This window comes from Pipistrellus kuhlii, unplaced genomic scaffold (genome assembly GCF_014108245.1).
Source record: "Pipistrellus kuhlii isolate mPipKuh1 unplaced genomic scaffold, mPipKuh1.p scaffold_m20_p_7, whole genome shotgun sequence".
In the NCBI taxonomy this organism is placed as follows: domain Eukaryota; kingdom Metazoa; phylum Chordata; class Mammalia; order Chiroptera; family Vespertilionidae; genus Pipistrellus; species Pipistrellus kuhlii.
Window position 1 is genome coordinate 74,404,095 of NW_023425573.1, and position 20,783 is coordinate 74,424,877.

At 52.7% G+C, this 20,783-nt stretch overlaps 1 protein-coding gene across 2 annotated transcripts in view; it reads left to right on the top strand.

Annotated features, from left to right (window-relative positions):
• The window catches only part of STEAP3 (STEAP3 metalloreductase), a 46,297-nt gene that overhangs the window by 21,246 nt on the left and 4,268 nt on the right, over positions 1-20,783 (top strand). For both annotated transcript variants that reach the window (XM_036421932.2, XM_036421933.2), the window contains exons 2-4: positions 8,609-9,108; positions 10,805-11,332; positions 16,799-16,963. In XM_036421932.2, coding sequence (XP_036277825.1) covers positions 8,609-9,108; positions 10,805-11,332; positions 16,799-16,963 — 1,193 coding nt within the window. The remainder of the gene's footprint in view (positions 1-8,608; positions 9,109-10,804; positions 11,333-16,798; positions 16,964-20,783) is intronic.

The following is a 20,783-nucleotide window of genomic DNA, read 5'->3' on the forward strand; positions in this document are numbered from 1 at the left end:
TGCAGAACGGGCACAAACTCCCCAGGGAGAAGAACATTTAGAGCTTCTATGTGTATTTAAATCCCAGCCTTATGCCTTTACATTTCTATTTGTTTCTATCTGATTTATTCCGTATATCACGTTATACTGCACACATTATACAATACATTTTAAATATATTTAACTTATACGTAAATGTAGCAATGACAGGAATGTATCCCCCAAATTTAATTTTACTATCAGATAACATTTAAAATTAAAGTTTGACGGTAACTGTGGGTCGCATGAGGACAAGAACTGTGCCCTGTCCTCTCTCCGTCCCATGGCCAGCCTGGGCCAGAAATATTAGCTCCATCGGCCTCTGCTTGGGAGTGGGGAGGCACACCGCTTGGCCCGGAGGCCTTCTCTCCATCTAGCTGCAGGGCACCACAGCCAGCTACCCTCGGTCCCCACCCCCCGTGACCCCTTTGTGGCTGCTGCCCGCCCAGCCACTTCAGCCCGAGGGTTGCCTGCTGCCCCTGCAGAAGGGGCCTCGGGGCTGGCCGTGTGGGGGCTGCCCACCATTAGCGGCCTGCCTGGGAGCTGGCAGGAGCTGGCAGGCATGGGCCAGGCGTGGCTCCCAGCCACAAACAGCCCTGCCATGCCTCTGCCAGGAAGTGGGAGGGAATGGGTGAGCCTGGCAGAGACCCAGAGGGGCTAGGACATGTGGTTGGAGCTCCTGCGGCCTGAGAGTCTGGGTTTTTTGTGCTGGAAGCTTCGGAGGGGGAGGGGCGGGGCAGGTCTGTGGGTCGCTGGGTCTCAGCCCACCCAGCAGCAACGTGATCCCTGCCCACCCCCCTCCCCCAGGCCTGTAAATAGAACAGCCTGGGAGCCAGGGCAGAGCCAGGATTAGTCTCCACCAGCAGCAGGCCGTGATCTGGGCACTGGGAGGGCAAAGGAATTTTGTGACGTGCCGCTGTCCATGAAGCACCCAGAGGACAGCCCGGCACATGCGCCAATCAGAAGAGAGGCCTCTGAGCGTGTGCACGAATTTCCCCCTTTCATCTCACAGCAACCCGTGCGGAAAGGTGCAGTTGGAGTCCCATTTAGAGGCCCTGGGCTAAGGCTGACAGGCACAGGCTCCCCAGGGACAGGTGTGGCTGTGGGTTACCTCAGTGCGTGGCCCTGTGTCCGCCTGTCAGCGCTGCGCTGCGAGGAGCAGCCCTGGCGGAGGCTTCACCGGGAGGCCTCTGCGCCTGACGCTTCCTGTCCTAAGGACCGAGTCCTGACGGAAAGAAACACAGTGGGGATGCTTTATGCTTCATTTCCAACCTGGGCAGGGCCCCTGAGGTCCGTAAGTCAGGGCATCTCTTAGCTCCCCAACCTGCAAGAGGGAGGAGTGGGGAGAAGGTTCAAGAGGCTCTGATGTTCCAGGACTCACCCCGAAAGGCTCAGCAATGCTCCCACATCTCAGGGCCAGTTTGGGGCAAAGCTGGGACCAGCCCCACATCCTCCAGCCCGGCCCATGGCTTCCCTCTGTGCGGAGCCTCTGTCTCAGCTCCCCCAAAGGAAGCAAATACCCAGGGGTTGCTAAGCACTGAGCCCCAAGAGCCAGCTCCAAACAGCTCCTCTGCTCGCACTGGAGGCTGGGGTCCACATGGGCAGCGTGCCCAGTCGGGCCTCACTGTCTCTCTTCCTTCCGGTGGGCCGGGTTTTGCTTTGAGCCTGTAAACCACTGGGTCCTCTAGGGACCAGCAGGTGCCACGTGTGCCATGGAGCCTAGCGTGCCTGGCTCTCTGGCCCCCGTGCTGCCCTGCGTTCTGCCCTGTGCAGGCGCCTTATCTCACACTCACACACACCCCTCTGGAAACCAGACAGGACACTCCTTAGTGGGACCCCGTCTTCCCATCTGTATCCTCTGAGGGTTCACATAGCAGTCTCTCAGGAGACGGAGTGGGAGGAGAATTTGCTCCTGTGAGTTGCTGGCAAATGTGGAGTAGATGGTTGGAGGTGGTGGGTTCCTTCCCTTCCCCGTGAGGGCAAAGCTCGCCCAGGGCTGGTGTGTCCGGGCCGAGGCAGCCGCTCGGAAAGGTGCTGGCAGACCTTCTCCAGCCGTGGGCCCCTGGGGCACGCTGGAGTCCCGGCAGTCAGCGCTCACCTTCCCCTTGGCCCATCCCCTAAGCTGCCCTGGGAGCCGAGGCCACACTGCGCCCTCTGCCCCACGCGGAGGAGGTCCCCGGTCTTCTGCGTCCTTCTGCGCCTGGCCCTGCTGCTGGTCCCTGCCAGTAGCCAGTGTTTATGTCATAACCACTGCCCCGCATCCACTGCCTGCTGCCGTGTGCTGAGCAAGCACTGTCCTAAGTGCTTCACAAATACTGATTTATTTATTCCTATGATCTCCCCATAGGAAGGTCTGATTGCCCCCTTTTCACAGCTGGGGAAACTGAGGCACGGAGAAGCCCGAGGTCATTTAGCCAGCAGGTGGCAGTCAGAATTAGAACCAGGCAGTCTGGTCCCGGAACCCCCACCAACCCCCGCCCCAGCACCCATGGGCTCAGCCTCCAGCCTGTGCACAGGAGCCAGGGGCCTCCCTGCACCCACAAAGGCTGCTCCACTCGGAAACCTCCCCCAGAACCAGCAGCAAGCACCAGGCGGGGCCGATCCCCTCATTGTCCACAGTTGAGTCCGAATGAGCAGGGTGGGGTCCCGACTGTTATTGCACAGCTCTGTGAGCGTGGCCCTCCATCTGTGGTCCCCACAAAAATAACCCCAGAGAGGCTTCGCTCAGCCTGCCCCTGATGTGCTGTGAGGACAGGGAGATGCTTTGAAACCACTTTCCAGTGTGAGAGAATAAGGGCCTAAGTTCCTCAGCCTCTCTGAGCCCCGGTTCCCTCTCTTTAAGTTGGGGGTAACAACGGTACCTGTTTCGGGGAGTTCTCGTGAAGACTGGGTGGCATCACACTATTGTCCATAGTCACCGCGCTGGACGGCACATCTCCAGAACCTGCTCTCTTATACGTGAAAGTTTGTGCCCCTGGACCAGCAGCTCCTCGTTTCCCCCACTCAGCCCGGTGACATTCCATGCTCTGCTTCTGTGAGTTTGACTCTCTTAGACTCCACATGTAAGTGAGACCATGTAATATGTCTCTCTGTGTTTGGCCCATTTCACATGGTATAACGCTCCACAGGATTTCCTTCTCTCTTAAGGTTGAATAATATTCCACTGTGTACACGTACCACATCTTCTCCAGCTGTTCACCCATCAACAGACACTCAAGTTGTTCCCTTATCTTGGCTATGTGAATACTGCTGCGATGAACATGGGGGCAGAGTTCTCTTCAAAATAATGATTCTTGCCTGGCTGGCATGGCTCAGTGGTTGAGCATCAGAAAGTCACAGTTCAATATGAATCAGAAAGTCACAGTTCAATTCCAGGTCAGGGCACATAACCAGGTTTCGGGTTCAATCCCCAGTGTGAGGTGTGCAGGAGACAGCCAATCAATTATTCTCTCTCATCATTGATGTTTCTCTCCCTCTCTCCCTCTCCCTTCCTCACTGAAATCAATAAAATATTTTAAAATATATATATAGTGATTCTATTTCTTTTGGATAAATATTAATACCCTGAAGAGGGATTACTGGCTTATATGATGGTTCTATTTTTAACTTTTTGAGGAGCCTCCATACTGTATCTGTATTGTATGTACTACTTTACATTCCTGTGAACAGCACACAAGGGTTCCCTTTTTTCCTCCTCATCTTTGCCAATATTTATTATATTTTGACTTTCCGATGATAATCCTGAGTTTTGATTTACATTTCCCTAATGATTAGTGCTGCTGGTCGTCTTTTCATGTACCTATTGGCCATTTGTATTTCTTCTTTAGAAAAATGTATATTCAGGTCCTTTGCCCATTTATTTGTCTCTTTTTTAACTGTCGAATTGTATACAAGTAAGTTTCTTGGATATGATCAGATACATATAGCTGGGTGTATAAGATATAAGCTTATCAGGTAACTTATTTACAAATACTTTCTCCCCTTCCACAGGTTGTCTTCTCACCTTGTTGATTGTTTGCTATGCAAAGACTTTGTAGTTCGATGTAGTCCCACTTGTTTGGTTTTACATTTGTTTGCCTGTGTTTTTGGTGTCAAAGCCAAAATATTCATGATCGAGGCCAATGCCAAGGATCTTTTCCCGATGTTTTCTTCTAGGAGTTACATAGTTTCAGGTCTTGTATTTAAGTCTTTAATCCATTTGGAGTTGAATTTCGTGTATGGTGTGAAATAAAGGTTCTATTTCATTCTTTTGCGTGAGGATATGCAGTTTTCCCAACACCATTTATTAAAGAGACTGCCATTTCCCCATTGTGCATTCTTGGCACCTTTGTCAAAGATTAGTTGACCTTATCTGTGTGTTTATTTCTGGGCTCTCTTTTCTGTTTCATTAGTCTATGTGTCTATTTTTATTCAGTATTTTGGTTATCATAGCTTTGTAATATAGTTTGAAATTAGGGAGTATGATGCCTCCAGCTTTGTTCTTGTTCAAGATTGCTTTAGCTATTTGCAGTCTTATATAATCCTAGGTTTATTTTCTCTATATTTGTAAAAAATGTAATTGAAATTTTAATAGTGTTTTGAACTCTAATATGGACATTTTAACAATATTCTTTTCATTTATTAATGTGTTTATTTTTTCAATTTCCCTCATCAATGTTTCATGGTTTTCAGTGTACAGGTCTTTCACCTCCTTGGTTAAATCTATTCCTAAGTATTATTTTATTTTTATTTTATGTTTGATGGTATTATGAATGAGATTTCTTAAAATTTCTTTTTTATATGGTTCATTATTAATGTCTAGAACTACAACTAATTTTTTACAATGAGTTTTGTATCCTGCAACTTAACTGAATTAGTTTTTTTAGCTTTAACAAAATTTTGATAGAGCCCTTAGGGTTTTCTATATCATGTCATCTGCAACCAGTGACAATTTTCCTTCTTTTTCAATTGGAATGCCTTTTTTTTTTTTTCTTTTTCTTTTCTTGTTTGATTTTTCTGGCCAGAACTTCTGGTACTGTGTTGAATAGAAGTGGCAAGAGTAGGCATCCTTGATCTTTAAGTGAAAGCTTTTTATCATAATGCTAGTAGCCCTGCGCAGGAATCCGTGCACCAGTAGCTTGCCTGGTAGCTCTCTGCCATCCTGCTGTAGCTCTCCCTCACACCCCCCCTCATAGCTTGCTGCCCTGCCCTCCTGCTGATCCGTGATCCAGTTGTTTACATGATCAGTCGTTATGTTTCAGGTGTAATGACCATTTGCATATTACATCTTTATTATATAGGATGATGTGAGGTGTGGACATGTCATATATGGCTTCTATTATGTTGAGGTACATACCTTTTTTTTTTTTTTAAAGGAGATGTGAACCCAGTATATTTCCATAGCCATAAAGCATTTGAGTCACTGAAGAATCCAATACCCATATAGAGAGAGAACACTACTTTAAAGGTCACTTGAGCGTTTTGTCTTTTTTTTTTTTTAATATATTTTATTGATTTTTAACAGAGAGGAAGAGAGAGGGATAGAGAGCTAGAAACATCGATGAGAGAGAATCACCGATCAGCTGCCTCTTGCACATCCCCACTGGGGATGTGCCCACAACCAAGGTACATGCCCTTGACCGGAATCGAACCTGGGACCTTTCAGTCCACAGGCCGACGCTCTATCCACTGAGCCAAACCGGTTTTGGCTAGCGTTTTGTCTTAACATGATATTCTGACTCTTCACCAAATCTTGTGTGGACATAAGAGATACATACCTTTTATACCTATTTTTCTTAAGAGTTTTTAATCATGAAAGGATAAATGCTCTTTTCTGCATCTCTTGAGATGGTCATAAGATTTTTATCCCTAATTCTGTTAATGGAGTATATCACATTTATTGGTTTGCAGATGTTGAAGCATCCTTGCATGCCAGAGATAAAATCCCACTTGATCGTGGTACAGGATTTTTTAATATGCTATTGATTTTTTTGCTAGGAAATTTGTTGAGGATTTTTTTCCATCAGAGATATTGTCCCATAATTTTCTTTTCTTACAGTTTCCTTATTTTTTGTAAGAGTTGTAGAGGACTAGCATTAATTTTGTGTGTGTGTGTGTGTGTGTTTGTGTGTGTTTTTGTTGTTGTTGTTGTTAATCCTCACTCAAGGATATTTTTCCATTTCAGAAAGAGTAGAAGGGAGGGGGAGAGACAGAGAGAGAGAAACATTGATGTGAGAGAGATACATTGATTGGTTGCCTCCCACACATGCCCCTACCAGGGCTGGGGAACCTGCAGCTGAGGTACATGCCCTTTTCCTGTAATAAAACCCATGGCCCATGGGTCCAAGGGCCAGTGCTATAACCACTGGACAAAACAGGCCATGGCTGGCATCAATTCTTCTTTAAATATTTTGTAGAATTCACCAGTGAAGACATCAGTCCTGGGCCCTTTCCTTGTTGGGAGATTTTAAATTACTGATTCAATATCATCACTCATTATTGGCCTGTCAGATTTTCTGTTTCTTCATGATCAGTCTTGGTAGATTGTATGTTTTTTTAAGGAACTTATCCATTTCTTCTGGGTTACCCAAATATTGGCATATAATTGTTCATATAGTCTCTTATAGTATTAGTTGTAATTTCTCCATTTATTTGTTTATTTTTTTAATTTTGTTTTGTTAATTCTCACCCAAGAATATTTTTCCCATTGACTTTTAGAGAGAGTGGAAGGGAGAAGGGCAGAGACCAGAGAGAGAAACATCGATGTGAGACACATTGATTGGTTGCCTCCTGCACAAGCCCTGATTAGGCCAAGGATCAAGCTGCAACCGAGGTACATGCCTTTGACTGGACTTGAACCTGCGGCCCTTTTGTCTGCAAGTCAATGCTCTAACCACTGAGCAAAACTGGCTAAGGTTCTTCTCTTTCATTTTTTACTTTATTTATTTTTTTCTCCCCTTTTTTAGTCTCACTGAAGATTTTTCAATTAAAAACAAACATGTCTCACTCTGCTTCTGCTGCCTGTAATGTTTACACTGTCATAGACTGAGGGAAAACCAGGTCCCTTAGAGATCTAAAAAAACAGGTCTCAGTTTTGTTGATTTTTTTTCTACTGTTTTTCTCTCCTGTGTTTCATTTATTTTCACCCTGATCTTTTATTTCTTCTGCTAACTTTGGACTTAGTTTGTATTCCTTTGAGGGGTAAAGTTAAATTGTTCGAGTGTGTTTGTTTTTCTTAATGTAGTCACTAAAATATTAATAACCCTCTTAGAACTGCTTTTGCTGCATTATATAAGTTTTCGGTTTTCATTTTCATTTGTTTCAGAATATTTTTTCTCTCTCTGTATTCTTCTTTGACTCTGGTTGTTCGGAGTGTATTGTGTAATTTCCACATACTTGAGAAGTTTCCAGTTTTCTTCTGTTATTGATTTCTAGTTTCATACTGTTGTGGTCAGAAAAGAATCTTGATATGATTTCAGTCTTTTTAAATTTGTTAAGATTTGTTTTGTGACCTAACAAATGGTCTGTCCTGAGGAATGTTCCATTACACATGAGGAAGCTACAGGGCTGCCCTATGTGTCCGTGCTGGTTTTCTGTCTGGGTGATCTATCTGTTGTCGAGAGTGGGAACTGTATTGCTGTTGATTTCTGCCTTCAAATCTGCTAATATTCGCTTTATATATTTAGGTGATCTTCTTTATAATGATTTTAAATTAGTGATGAGTTTAAGCAGTATTTGGAAAACTTTCACAATTACATGTGCTGCCACATAGGTCAGGATGGGTGACAAGCTCACTGTGAATACTGTTGTGGTTTGTTGCTTACTTTCATGCATAAGGAAATAGCATATTCCACTTAGGATTTGGTAGCAATTAAAAATGTAATGTTTCTCAATAAACTTCTGTTAACTCCTGGTTCAAGTCCAGGGTTTCATCCATGTCCTCTCATCCCTCAGGCTCAGTGAGGGAGATCCCATTCAAAGTCATGTCCCAGCCTCCCTTTCCTCGAGTAGCACTGCAGTATTTAGTCATTCATTCAGCAAATATTGAGCACTAGCCCTATGACAAGTGTGAGCTCCAAAGTCACATAAGATGAGGTCCTTGCCTTTGAGCTATTCGCCATTTACATAAGGAGAGCATCAGAGGTACTATTCCAAATGCAAACTGTAGCCGAGCAGAGGAACACACCTGCCCTTCCTGGTAATCTAAGATAAAACCAGCGATGGTGAGGCTGAGGTCCACAGTCATATGGATAGTAACACTGCCCACCACATGTTCCTTTGAAAATAAGCAGGGCATTGCAGCACAGTATGGGAAATTCCATACCCTCCATACTCAGCACCCTCACTCTTGCGTGTTTGTCCCAAAGATTAATTCAGTAGGAAAGACAAAGGGTGGAGGACAGCGGTCCTTCCCCCTCCTCTTCCTGCACATGTGCCCTCCTCAGGGAGGGGCTGGGTCTCACTCAGCTTGTTGCTCCATGCTGGCACCGCTGAGTGCTCATGAAGGCCTGTTGGGTGAATGTTTGACCACCATGCAGTGACGAGAGACAGAGCTGACAGGAATGGCAGTCCAGGAGCCCTCCATTGACCAGGTCCCTATTATCTCTTCCAGCCACCAGTACGCCAGGAGAGATGGACAAGCCGCTGATCAGCCGTCGCCTGGTGGACAGTGATGGCAGCCTGGCCGAGGCTGCCAGTGGGGCCCCCAAAGTGGGCATCCTGGGCACTGGGGACTTTGCCCGGTCCCTGGCCACACGCCTGGTGCGCTCTGGTTTCAGCGTGGTGGTGGGAAGCCGCAACCCCAAACGCACGGCTGGGCTGTTCCCCTCGGCAGCACAAGTGGTGTTCCAGGCGGAGGCGGTCGAGTCCTCTGAGGTCATCTTCGTGGCCGTGTTCCGGGAGCACTACTCCTCGCTGTGTGGGCTCAGCGGCCAGCTGGCCGGCAAGATCCTGGTGGACGTGAGCAACCCCACCGAGCAGGAGCACCTGCAGCTCCGCGAGTCCAACGCCGAGTACCTGGCCGCCCTCTTCCCCACCTGCACGGTGGTCAAGGCCTTCAATGTCATCTCTGCCTGGACCTTGCAGGCTGGCCCACGGGATGGGAACAGGCAGGTGGGTGCGGGGGAGTGGGGGACGAAGAGGGGGTGTAACAACCATCGTGACGGTAAATGTAATGGCTAGCTTTCCTTGTGGGCCCTCAGCACACAAGGTCTTCGTGCTCATTGTCTCAGCTCGTCTCACATCACTGGGAGTCCCAGTTCACAGACAGGAAACTGAGGCTCAGAGATATTGATGAATTTATGCCAGGTCCCACCGCTGGCCATCCGGGATTTGAACCTATTTCCTGTGAACCTGAAATTCACATTCTTTTTTCTATGGTAACTTGCTTACCTAGGGAGGTAGGAGGAAAAGGTTGATGGCTTGTCTAATTTTTTAATTTTTAAATAATTCTTTATTATTGAAAGTATTACATATGCCTTCCTGCCCCATCCCCCATTAACCTCCTCCAGCCAATGGCTTTCTTTTTTTGTTTAGAGTCAAGAAAGGAAGAAGCTTTGCTTTTAGAATTGGACTCAGAAGAAGGAAAGGCACTCATGTATGTGCCAAGCCCTGAGGAAGTGTGCGTGTCCCACAGTGTCACCCATTTATTCAGGGGGCTTCCCAGCACTGAGAGGGCTTCTCAGAACGGTCTCTCGCAGGTTTTTCTGATGGTGGAAATGGCTCCAGAGAACGGCCGAGCTGTTCCCAGCTCTTGGCAGGAGGAGCTCTTACAAAGACAAGGTAGTGTTTAATACCAGAGGCCAAGCACTTTCTTGGAGGAAGGAGCCAGGACCCACGTATGTGTGAGAACTCCCCCCGCTGAGGTCAGGACAGACGCTGCTGCAGAGCTGCCTGCCAGGCCGGGGAGAGCCCACGGGGGCTAGGCCACCCCTGTCTGCAGCTGCCTCTGTGCAGCTTGCCTCCTAGGGCTCCCATGTGGACAGGCCAGGAACCGTGGGTGAGTGTGGGGTGGCAGGGCTTGGAGGAAAGAGAGCTAACGGCTGGCTGAGGAAGACTTTGAGGTCAACCTTGGCCTTGTTCTTGTTCTTACCCGCATCATGTTATGCATAGGAAGCAGCAGGGCATTTCAGGCCGAGGAGGCAACCTGCAAAGTCATAGACCTCAGTTTCCTCACCCGAACAAATGGGGACAATGGAACCGGGCAGGGGTGAAGCCCGGACACAGTGTATGCCGAGTCGGTGTTGGTAGAACATGCTGACCACAGCGGGGTCACCAGGCCCATGGAGGGTTTAGGGACAAAACCAGGGAGCGTGCTTGTGAGTTCATGCAGGGCCGGCTGTGTGTTGGCTGAGAGTCCTAAGGGCTGAGGAACATGATCCGAAGGGACCCTCTGGACTGGGGTAGAGCTGCACTCCCAGCTGCATATTCAGCCCAGCTGCCAAGTGCACAGCCCTGGAGAGCACAGTCCCAGCACTATCCCCAGGCCCCGCAGGGGCGGCCGAGGTGAGCACTGTGCTTTGGAGGCTGGTGGTAATGACCTGGTGACACGCTCACTGCCGGGTGGGCCCGGTGCTCTCCTTGAGGAGTGGGCACTGCTGGGCCAGAGTCTGGGAGGCTACACAGGTGAGGGAAGACCCCAGGCCTGGGTGTCAGAGCCACCTCTGTGCCCAGCCACACTGTTAACTGGCACTGCTGGGCCTTAGATGTTCAGCTGCTCAGCGGAGTTTGTCCCTAAAACTCTGAGGCTCTGCCCACCCCAGTGGCAGTGCCCTACCCGGTCTGACTCCCCTTCGCCTTCCTCCCGCAGGTGCCCATCTGCAGCGACCAGCCAGAAGCCAAGCGCGTCGTCTCGGAGCTGGCGCACGCCATGGGCTTCACGCCCGTGGACGTGGGGTCCCTGGCCGCGGCCTGGGAGGTGGAGGCCCGGCCGCTGCACCTCTTCCCCAGCTGGAAGGTGCCGGTCCTCCTGGCGCTGGGGCTCTTCGTCTTCTTCTACGCCTACAACCTCACCCGGGACGTGCTGCAGCCCTACGTGCGGGAGGGCAAGAGCAAGTTCTACAAGCTGCCCCTGTCCGTGGTCAACACGTCGCTGCCCTGCGTGGCCTACGTGCTGCTGTCTCTGGTCTACCTGCCCGGCGTCCTGGCGGCCGCCCTGCAGCTGTGGCGCGGCACCAAGTACAGCCGCTTCCCTGACTGGCTGGACCACTGGCTGCAGCACCGCAAGCAGATCGGGCTGCTCAGCTTCTTCTGCGCCGCCCTGCACGCCCTCTACAGCATGTGTCTGCCCTTGCGCATCTCCTACCGCTACGACCTCGTCAACCTCGCCCTCAAGCAGGTAAGTCCTTGTCACCAGGGCCAGCCGTGCCCGGGGTGTGCCCCGCCAGTCCCGGTGAGCAGCAGGGCACTCCGGGCTGAGGAGACAGCCTGCAAAGGCTCCCCTGACAAACGAGGACAGTGGCACCTGCTATAGGCCTGTGGGAGGGCGGAGGGACCGCAGGGTTTGTAAAGTCCGGGACACAGTCCGTGCCCAATCGGTGTGCCTCTCGATTCTGCCCTGTTCCGCCAGAATCCACATCCTGCTGGCCAAGATTTGAGTATCCGTGAACAAACTATGAAAGTCCCTGGGCTCATGGGCACTTGGGCACATACAGCAGTAAGTTACCGAGTACTTTTAGAAGGTCTGGGAGCTAAGGAGAAAAATCAAGCAGGGAACAGTGGTGGGGCACAGCTGTAAAGGGTGGTCGTGGGGTGCAGGGGGCTGCCTGGCACATGTGAGGAGCAGCCGTGGGGCCCTTGTGGCTGGACCCAAGGGAGAGGGTGGTGGGTGAGGCCTGATGGGTTGGAGCCAGACCTGGGAAGCCTGTGAGGCTGGGGGCGGGCCTCGGCCTTAGACTCACTGACATAGGGAGCCAGCGGAGGCCCTGAGTGGAGGAGTGAGGATCCCGCTGATGTTTCCACTGGCTCACTCCAGCTGCCGGTGCAGAATCCACAACAGGTGATTGGAGGCAGGGGCTGAGAGGGCAGGTAGAGGCTGTGTGGGAGCCAAGGTGAGAGGCAGGGAAGGCTTAGAGGAGCGGGCAGTGGAGGGGCAGGATGGCATTGAGGCGGGTACACAGACCTGTGGTGGACAGGGGGCGGTCCAGGGGACTCTGAGCTTTGGCCTGAGCACCCGGAGGAATGGTGTTGCCATCAGCTGAGGAGAAGATGGCTGCATGAGAAGGTATTTTTTGTCATGGGGATAGTATTCATTCACTTAAGAACCCCAAAGGCTGCATTCTTGCCAGCAGGATTCCTGAGCAATGGGGGCCTTTATGGCCGAGGCGGGGAGCACCACAGGCAGCATCAACTGCACCTGGACCACAGAACAGGCCGCTGATGCTGCCTCCTGGTTGACAAGCTCACGGGGTGCAAGCTCAGGTCTGCAAGTGGCACAGTCTCTGTCGGTTCCCCAGCCTCCCTAGTCCCACCTCCTGCCTCTGGACTGGTGCATGGGTTCACAGGCTTTGGCCCAGGTGCCAATGGGACACTGTTCCTCCGTCCCTCTTTCCAGCCTCGATGGTCCCTGCAGTTTCTGTTCCGGCCTGGGGGAGTGCAGGGATGGTGGTGGGGCCGCACTCTCCCCAGGTGCTCGCGCACGCGCGCGCGCGCACACACACACACACACACACACACACACACCCCGCAGCCATCCCCTCACTGGCTGGGCCACATCCCGGAGCAGGACCCAGAGGCGAGGCTGGGTCACTGCCTGTGAACCACAGACTCATTCTCAGCCTTTCTGCTGGCACTTCTCCATCGCCCTCCTCCTCCCCACCCTCGGACTCCTGGCATCACCCATGTGTGGGCTTGATCTTTTGTAGAAGCGGACACCACACTTGAGGCAGAGAAGCTGGAAATGAGCGGAAGGGGAAAACTGAAGGCCAGAGCCCCTCTCTTGTCCTGGGGCCTCGTGTGGATGTAAAGGTCTCCCCTAGTGCTAATGTTTTTGATTCTTCGATGACATTTTCTTCTAAAAAGGGCGGCTCTGTGCAGCTCCTCTGGGACTGGCATCGTGTTTGCTGCCCAGGAGGTGGCAGATCTGAGTGGCAGGCACGTCAGGCAGTGGGTGGGGAAGAAGGCAAGGTTCCTCCCCCAGAGCCCAAGGCAATCCCCTGCCCCACCCCCACACTGCCTCCCAAGGCCTTTCCCTAAGTTCTCCGCCCTGCCAAGGCTCTCCTTGACAGGATGTTCTCCCAGTGCTGCCAACATGCAAATGGTAGGGCACAGGGGGGGCGCATGCCACGAAGTTTCCCCGAGTTCCCAAGCCCTTAGGGCTGGAGGCCCTGGTGAAGGTTGCCAGGCAACCATCGCTCCCAGAGGACTGGATCCCTCTCTGAGTGGGAGTAGCGAAGGCCGGTCACACAAAGGGGCCTAACCTTGGTCCGCAGAGTCTGGGGGCAGAGCAGGGGTGATGTCAGGAGGGGGTAGAGGAAGGCGGGGTTAACAGCGGAGCAGAGAGTGGCGAGCCGCCTGGCCTGGAGGTGCCCTAGCAGATGCTGAGTCTGCGGGTCAGCCTTGTTCTCAGGCGCCGAGACTGGACATCTAGGCTACCCTGTGGTCAGCGGTCACACGGTGCCTGGAGTGTGGCTTTCCCATCCTGCCCTTGGGCCTCCCCCAGGGCCTCCCCTCAGGGCCTCCAGCTGGGTGCACATTCACCATCCCGTTGCCCTGCTGGGCATCAGCCAGGGCTCTGGAGACGTAAGGTTTCCGCCAAGCCCCTGAGCCCACAGACTTGGAGGCAGAGCTGCATCCCGGCTGCAGGGAAAACCTTGGCCATGTTTATTGACTGTATTACTACAAACAATAACTAATATTTGCACCGTGTTTCCCAAGGTGCTGTGTGGTTCCCTAAAAATGGATTTCAAGATTGAGATCAAAGGAAGTGTTTAACCAGCACAGCTTTCTTCCCCCCTCACGCCCGTCCAATCTTGGCTGTCAGAGAGAACTGTCTAAAACTCACATTTGACCCTGTCACTGCTGAAAAGCGCTCAGCGACGCCCCTCCGCCCTCGGGTAGTGCCAAACTGTTCAGCAGGCAGCCTCCTCTCTCCCAGCCGCGTCTCCCCACTGCTCCCGCGACTCGTCCCACTAGGTCCCACGCTGTCCTGTGACTGGGCAAAGCTCCCTCCTCTTGGCCTGGGCTCCCCACCTGGAGACACTCTGACAGCCTGACAAGCTCCTCTTCGTCCTTCCAAACTCTCCTGCTGTTCCACTCCCAGGCCTTCTCCTTATCCTCCATGCTCACCCCCATCACAGGCATGCTGTGCACACTTCTGTGATCTTTATCATGAAACACTGTGCTCACTCATTGCACATCTGTCTTCCTCCATAACTGGGCCTTCACTCCTGGAGGCCCATGTATGTGACACAGATTCCCGGCTTATGTTCACGGAGTGGCTGGTTGTTAACGTGGCCACACAAAGCTGACACCAGGCGTCTCTTCAGAGGAGTTCGTGTGGGACTTGGAACAGAGCTAGCCCACCTGCCCGCTTCTCACTGGAACAACAGCACCAGTCACCTGCTGCGTGCCAGTCACCTGTGACTGTGCCACAAACAGCCTCCTCTTAGTCCTGGCGATAGCGCAGTGAGAAAGAGTCAGTGCTGCCGTTAGCCAGGGCCCTGCCTGGCAGAGTGGGCATGGAACCCAGGCCCTGGGACTGTGAGGCCGGCCCCCACCACTGCAGGCTGCCCCTTCCACATCCAGCCTCCCCCTCCCGCGGGCCCGCACCACTCTCGTCCCTTCCGTCAGCCACCCTTGGGACACGGAGAGGGACTGGTGCTGCAGCCCGCTGGTCCTCCTGGCCCTGCACCCTACAGGGGAAGGAAATCCACGTGAGTGCCGCCACCATTGTATCATCTGCTGAGGAACAGCTCTCATCCGTCTCCAGGTGGCCACCTTGATTAGCTCTGGAGGGAACTCCTAGGGGAGTGGGGAGCTGTCGGCTGTGCTCCAGCATGTGTGGTGCTGGTCACTGGGAGCCCCGAGTCCAGCACTGGGGTTCAGTAGGTTGGACGGGATTCACAGGCTATGAAAGGGAGCTGGATCCAGATCCTCACACAGGGTCTGCACCACCCACTGCTCCCTCGTGACCCCCCTCTGCCCTCCCCAGCACCCCTGCAGAGTGGAAGTATTAGAGGAAAAACAAGACATTGTGCAAGCAACTGTGGGGTGTGTGTGATCATCCAAACTCTGACGGGAGAAGGAGCTGCCTGACCTCACCGCCGTGCAAAGGCGGTGGCTAAGGAAGCAAACTCCGCGCACAGCCTGCATCTGGACGGCTTTGCGGTTGTTAGTGCACAAGGGTGTGAGTGGGACCTCTTCGCCATCTGCCTTCGCGGTAATGTCAGCCACCTTGCCAGCTAGTCCGCTAGCAGCAGTCCCAGGGTTTTAGCCATGACCTCACCAGCGCTCCCAGGTGGACGGAGGAGGCCCAGACTCACATGACTTGTCGGGACGAGAAGCTGGGTCCACAGGCCCCTGGTTCTTGTGAGGCTCACAGACCCCAACATGGGCCGGCCTGCCCTTCAATGAGAACAGGCACCATCATTTTCTCAAATTGCAGAATTACCCAATGGGTGGCATTTTCTTTTCTTTTTTTTAATTTTTATGCTTTCTCTCATAAGCTACTCAAGCATTCTGCTCAGCCCATTAGATTACTTTTCAATGTTATATCTGGTTGCTGGCCTTGGGTTGATTTTCCTGCTGAAACACTTTCTCAAAAGCCTGTGTGAGTCATGGTGTTGTGCGAAGCAGAGGCCTGGCTGCTGACGCATTATCACCGTTCCTAATGGGCAGACTTCCTCGTGCTGCGGACAAAGCACCAGCCTGTCACGGTGTTTCTCAGAGAACACCTCGACTTCCAGGAACCCCGCCACCTGCTCATGGTGGGAAAGGGCACTTCTAATGGAGTGACCTTGATAAAAGCTCGTGTGTATGCTGTGTGCCTGCGTGTCAGCCGTGCCGGAGGAGGCTCAGCTAAGGACACTCTGGGTGGGGAGGTGGGTAGACACCTCCAGGCCCATGTGGATCCCTGGGGGAGGAGGAGAGGGGGATCCAGAGCTCTGAGGACAGGTGTCCTTACTCTCTGCAGCCCAGGGTGTGACGCACAGTAGGTGCTTTATAAGTGCTTGATGAGTGTGTGTCAGTCCCTGTGGCCTGGCAGTGGAAAGCGAAAGCCGCATGGCTCCAGAAGAAATGGGGATCTGGGTGGGAAGGTGGGAGCTGGGGCACTAGGGTCTATGTGTCTCTGTGTGCCCTGAGTGCGAGGCAGTGAAAGGGCATGTTGGGGGACCAGGAAGGCAAAGGGTCAGAGAGGTGGCAGAAACAGGAGTCCACTGGCTGATGGGATTCTGAGCTAGGAGAGCTTCTCCCTCCTTTGGGGGACTTGTTAGACGGTCGTGTTCGCAGGGTCTGCTTGTCTGCTGACTTCTCTGACTCTCACCGGCTCCTGTGACCGTCGGGCTGGCTGGCCCAGGCAGATCAGTGAGAGCCACAGGGAGGGAGCCAGTCTGCCTGGGTCTCCGTCCCAGCTCGCCGTCTCCTAGCTGGCGTGACCCTGGGGAAGGAACTCTGTCTCTTTGCCTCGTTTAGACCTCGGCCTCGTGGTGGCTGTGAGACTTAGACGGTCTGGTACCTGCGAGCGCTGAGAGCAGAGCCCGGCACGCTTGCGTGTGGGTGGCCTTTACTCTGTGTCTGGCATCTGAAGGGACCGCTGGCCGCATCCCAGGGCCCGGTGTTCACGTTCTCCTTCCATCCCCATCAGGTCCTGACCAACAAGAGTCACCTCTGGGTTGAAGAGAATGTCTGGCGGATGGAGATCTACCTCTCCCTGGGAGTGCTGGCCCTCGGCACGTTGTCCCTGCTGGCTGTCACCTCCCTGCCGTCCATTGCAAACTCGCTCAACTGGAGGGAGTTCAGCTTCGTTCAGGTAAAGCAGGGCTGCCTGTGGCAGCGAGCCTGGGCCCGCCTCCCCTAGCCCCGCGTGTGCCAGCACCTCCCCCTTTGCGAATGGCCTCGGTTGTGATAATCTGCACAGCAGCACTGCTCAGTCAGGTGTCCGGCTTCTGGGCCCTTCCATGTGCCTGGTAAAGGCTGCCTGGGGCCAGCTCATTCTCTTGGCCTCTGGGGAAGCAGATACAAGTGTGTGAGCGGAGTAGACAAAGACCAGGGACCCTGGGTTAAATAGGATCAGTTTTACAATTTGAGCTTCCCAAACCAAACCTCATGGTGCGCAGTCACTGGACGTCCCTGGCGGGAATCGCTGAGCCTGGGAGTGAGCCTCGCTGCACCTCCTCTCCCCAGCCCTGCGGGCCCTGCAGCCCCCGGTCGGGGCAGGGCAGGGGGAGAGGAGTATTGGGACCACCAGTTCATAGCAGACGAAGCACAGCATCTCCCAAGGACCCATTCCTGTGGGGAACCCAGAGAAATGGAGGCCGGTGGTCACATGAACCTGAGGAAAACTTTGCTGCCCCTGAGAGAGACAGTGCACTTCGGCACACTGGAGATCCTAATGTCTACAACTCAAACCTGGATAACCAGACTTCTTTTTAACGTATTTTTATTGATTTCAGAGAGGAAGGGAGAGGGAGAGAGAGATAGAAACATCAATGATGAGAGAGAATCATTGATCAGCTGCCTCCTGCACGCCCCCTACTGGGGATTGAGCCCATAACTCAGGCATGTGCCCTGACCAGGAATCGAACCCAGGATGCTTTCATCTGCAGGCCGATGCTCCGTCCACTGAGCCAAACCAGCCAGGGCAATAACCAGACTATCTGAGCACTGTCTACACTCCACAAAACACACTGCTTATGGCAAAAGGTTCTTTATGCATTTTTTTATTCAGTAACTGCTTATTAGCGCTTGCTGCGTGCCAGCCATGGGCGAGGCCTGGGATGTGACATGGAACCAGGCAGGCCTAGCCACGTGTCCATGATAAGGACAACCGAGACAGACTGTTTTTCCCATGCTGGCATCTGCCATTGTTCCCCATGCAGAAGGCCTGGCCAGCTCCCCGGGGTTGGTACGTTAACTCTCCCCTCCAACGGAGGGAGCTGACTGGGACTGGATTCCGCCTCCGTATTGTGGCAGGCAGAGGGCAGCTCTCATATCCACCCCCACTGACAACAAAAGCCTGTCGCAATCTTCTCTTTGAGTGAGGACACAGTCCAGGATTCACAGAGGGACGCCGACAGCGCAGGGCTCTGTGGAACCCTGTAATTGCCCCTGGCTGGGACCGCTTACCCAGCTCAGAATCCACCAGAGCGGTGGTGGCTTCCTTTTCAGAGTGCCAATTTCTGAATCTCACTGGCTCTGCTCATCTCAGCAGGCCCCCAGGGGAATGCTCAGGGCTGACACGTGCCGGCATCAGAGGGGAACAAGAATTTCATTTATGGGCCACTAATCCGCATGTGTCGCGCACCCAAAGCTGGGATTTTCCTGTTCCTGCCCGAGTATCCTGGGTGCATGGTTTATCCACAATTAAAACAGACTGCAGTTGCTCCTCTCTCCAGAAAGGTGCTCCCTTAAGCAGTCGAAGATTACAAGCTGGCCACCGACTGCCCAGGAAAGCCGGAGGATTAGGGTTTGTTAGCCAAAGGGACTGGAGCCTCAGCAGCCACGCTCTGCTTTACATACTGAAGAGTCGAAAAGACAAATATGCAAGTCCCCCTGTCCCCGCAGGAGCAGCGGGATTGGCTGGCAGAGGTGGGGAGAGAGGCAGGGCTTTACTTGGGGAGATCAATTGCCCGCATTCTGTCCAGAAAGCAATGCCCTGTCTCCCCCGGGTGCTGATGAGAGGGGGAGCTGTGAGTGCCCTGGAGCCGGGCCCTGCCTGTCACGGGGACAGAGCACATCCCCCAAGCCTCTTGTGCGCTACAAGGATGCTCCTGGCCACTGTGAGGGGCTGTGTGTGAAAGAGAAAAAGCATTTTGCTATTAATCTTACAGCATGTGGCCGCATTTCCATTATCCCCTTCAGTAGGAGGTGGAGTGAGGTCAAGGAGCTCCGACTTGGGCAGGAGAAGGTCCAGGTCACTGTTTGCGAACTGTGATTGATACTTATTGGTGGTCATGAAATCAATTTAGTGGCTCACAGCCAGCTTTTTAAAAGCATGAAATATAATAGAATGGGGAAGAAAGCATCAGAGTGCTTTGCATGTTGCATTTTTTTATGTCATGTTGACCCGGTAGTTATAGATACATGTGTCATGCCTGGATGTGTACTGGGCAGTGATGTGTGATTCTTACCGTGAGCCACCATGAAGGAAGTTTGAAGTCACAGAGCTCTCTTCGAGAAATTCGCAGACTCATCTCTGACCTATGAGCTCAGATGCCTGGGGTGGCTTGGATCGCTTTGGAAGTTGTTGTTTGCTGGCTCCTGGGTGCCTCGTGGGTGTGCATGATGCAGTCCCTCTGAGGGAAGGGCACACTCCTGAGTTTCAGTCCTATGACCACCACTCACTGACCCTGTGCCAGGAGACAGTGTTTTAGCCTCTCAGAGCCTCTGTGTCCTCACATGTCTGTGTCCACGTCCTGTGGTCACTGGTAGTACTTGAGTTGAGGACAGGAGAGTGCATGAGCTGAAGACGTGTAAAAGTCACAGGCCCGTGGCTGCCTGACGGCTGAGGCAAGCTGCCATCTTCCGTAAAGTCAGCACTGCCAGTGAGGAGCAAGCAGACCCCAACTCCTTCCCCTGGGACACACAACCCAGCAAGCCACAGGCTCCTCACCTGGCTATGGAGACGCCATGGCCCTCAGTGGGCCCAGCCGACCCTGCCTGGTCCTCACAGACTTACTTAGCTAAAAGCTTTCAAACAGTGCATTGTTCCATAGAGGTGACTTGTGCTTACATTTATCCTTCTGTTCCGAGGCCATTTTCAAAGTATTAAATTTGGAATTTTGTTAGTCTGGGTGGTGGTGGGGGTATTGTTTTAATTTGGTTTGGGCCGGGCTAACTGCTCCTAATTAAGCCAGTTAAACAGCATTAGATTGCAGGAGAGGGCCCAGGATGGCAGAGTAGGTGGCTGCTGCACTCACCTCCTCCCATGACCACATCAGAATTGCAACTAAATTACAGAGCAATCAACCTGGAGAGCCATCTGAAGACTAGCTGAACAGAAGTCATATGCCTGAGGATATAAAGAAGCCTCGTCAAGGAGGGGCAGAGACACAAAACGGGCTGGCCCCACACCCATCTGTGGCAGCTGAGAATCTGATGGCAGAGTGCCCCCCCGCCCCACCCCCCGCCCCCCGCCTGCCTGAGGAGTGAGGGGTGTCAGCCTCATGCTGAGCCCTCAGAAGAGGCCCCAGAACCAACACACCCTGTGGCTGACCTCAGACCACAACAGAGCACCACTTAATTGGTCCACAGGTAGCACACCCAAAGGGAGGACTAAGCAGGTACCTGACCCTGCTGGAGCAAATTCCATGTCATGGGTTCAGCTCCACACAACAGCTCATACACTGTGGTGATGGCCTATCCTCACAGCCAGCCAGCCTGAGGGTCAGCCACTCACATAAACATGCTAGCAGTAATCAAGGCTTGACTACAACCAGAGGGCCCACATAACCCACACAAGGGACACTCCTGGAGAGCCCGGCTCAGAGGACCAGGAAATTGTGCCCCTGGGCCCCACATACTGCCACCAGGCCAATACTGAAGCAGATCTACCGAATACACAGAAAAGCCACGGAGAGGCAGCCAAAATGAGGAGGCAAAGGAGCATGGCCCAAATAAAAGATGAAGAT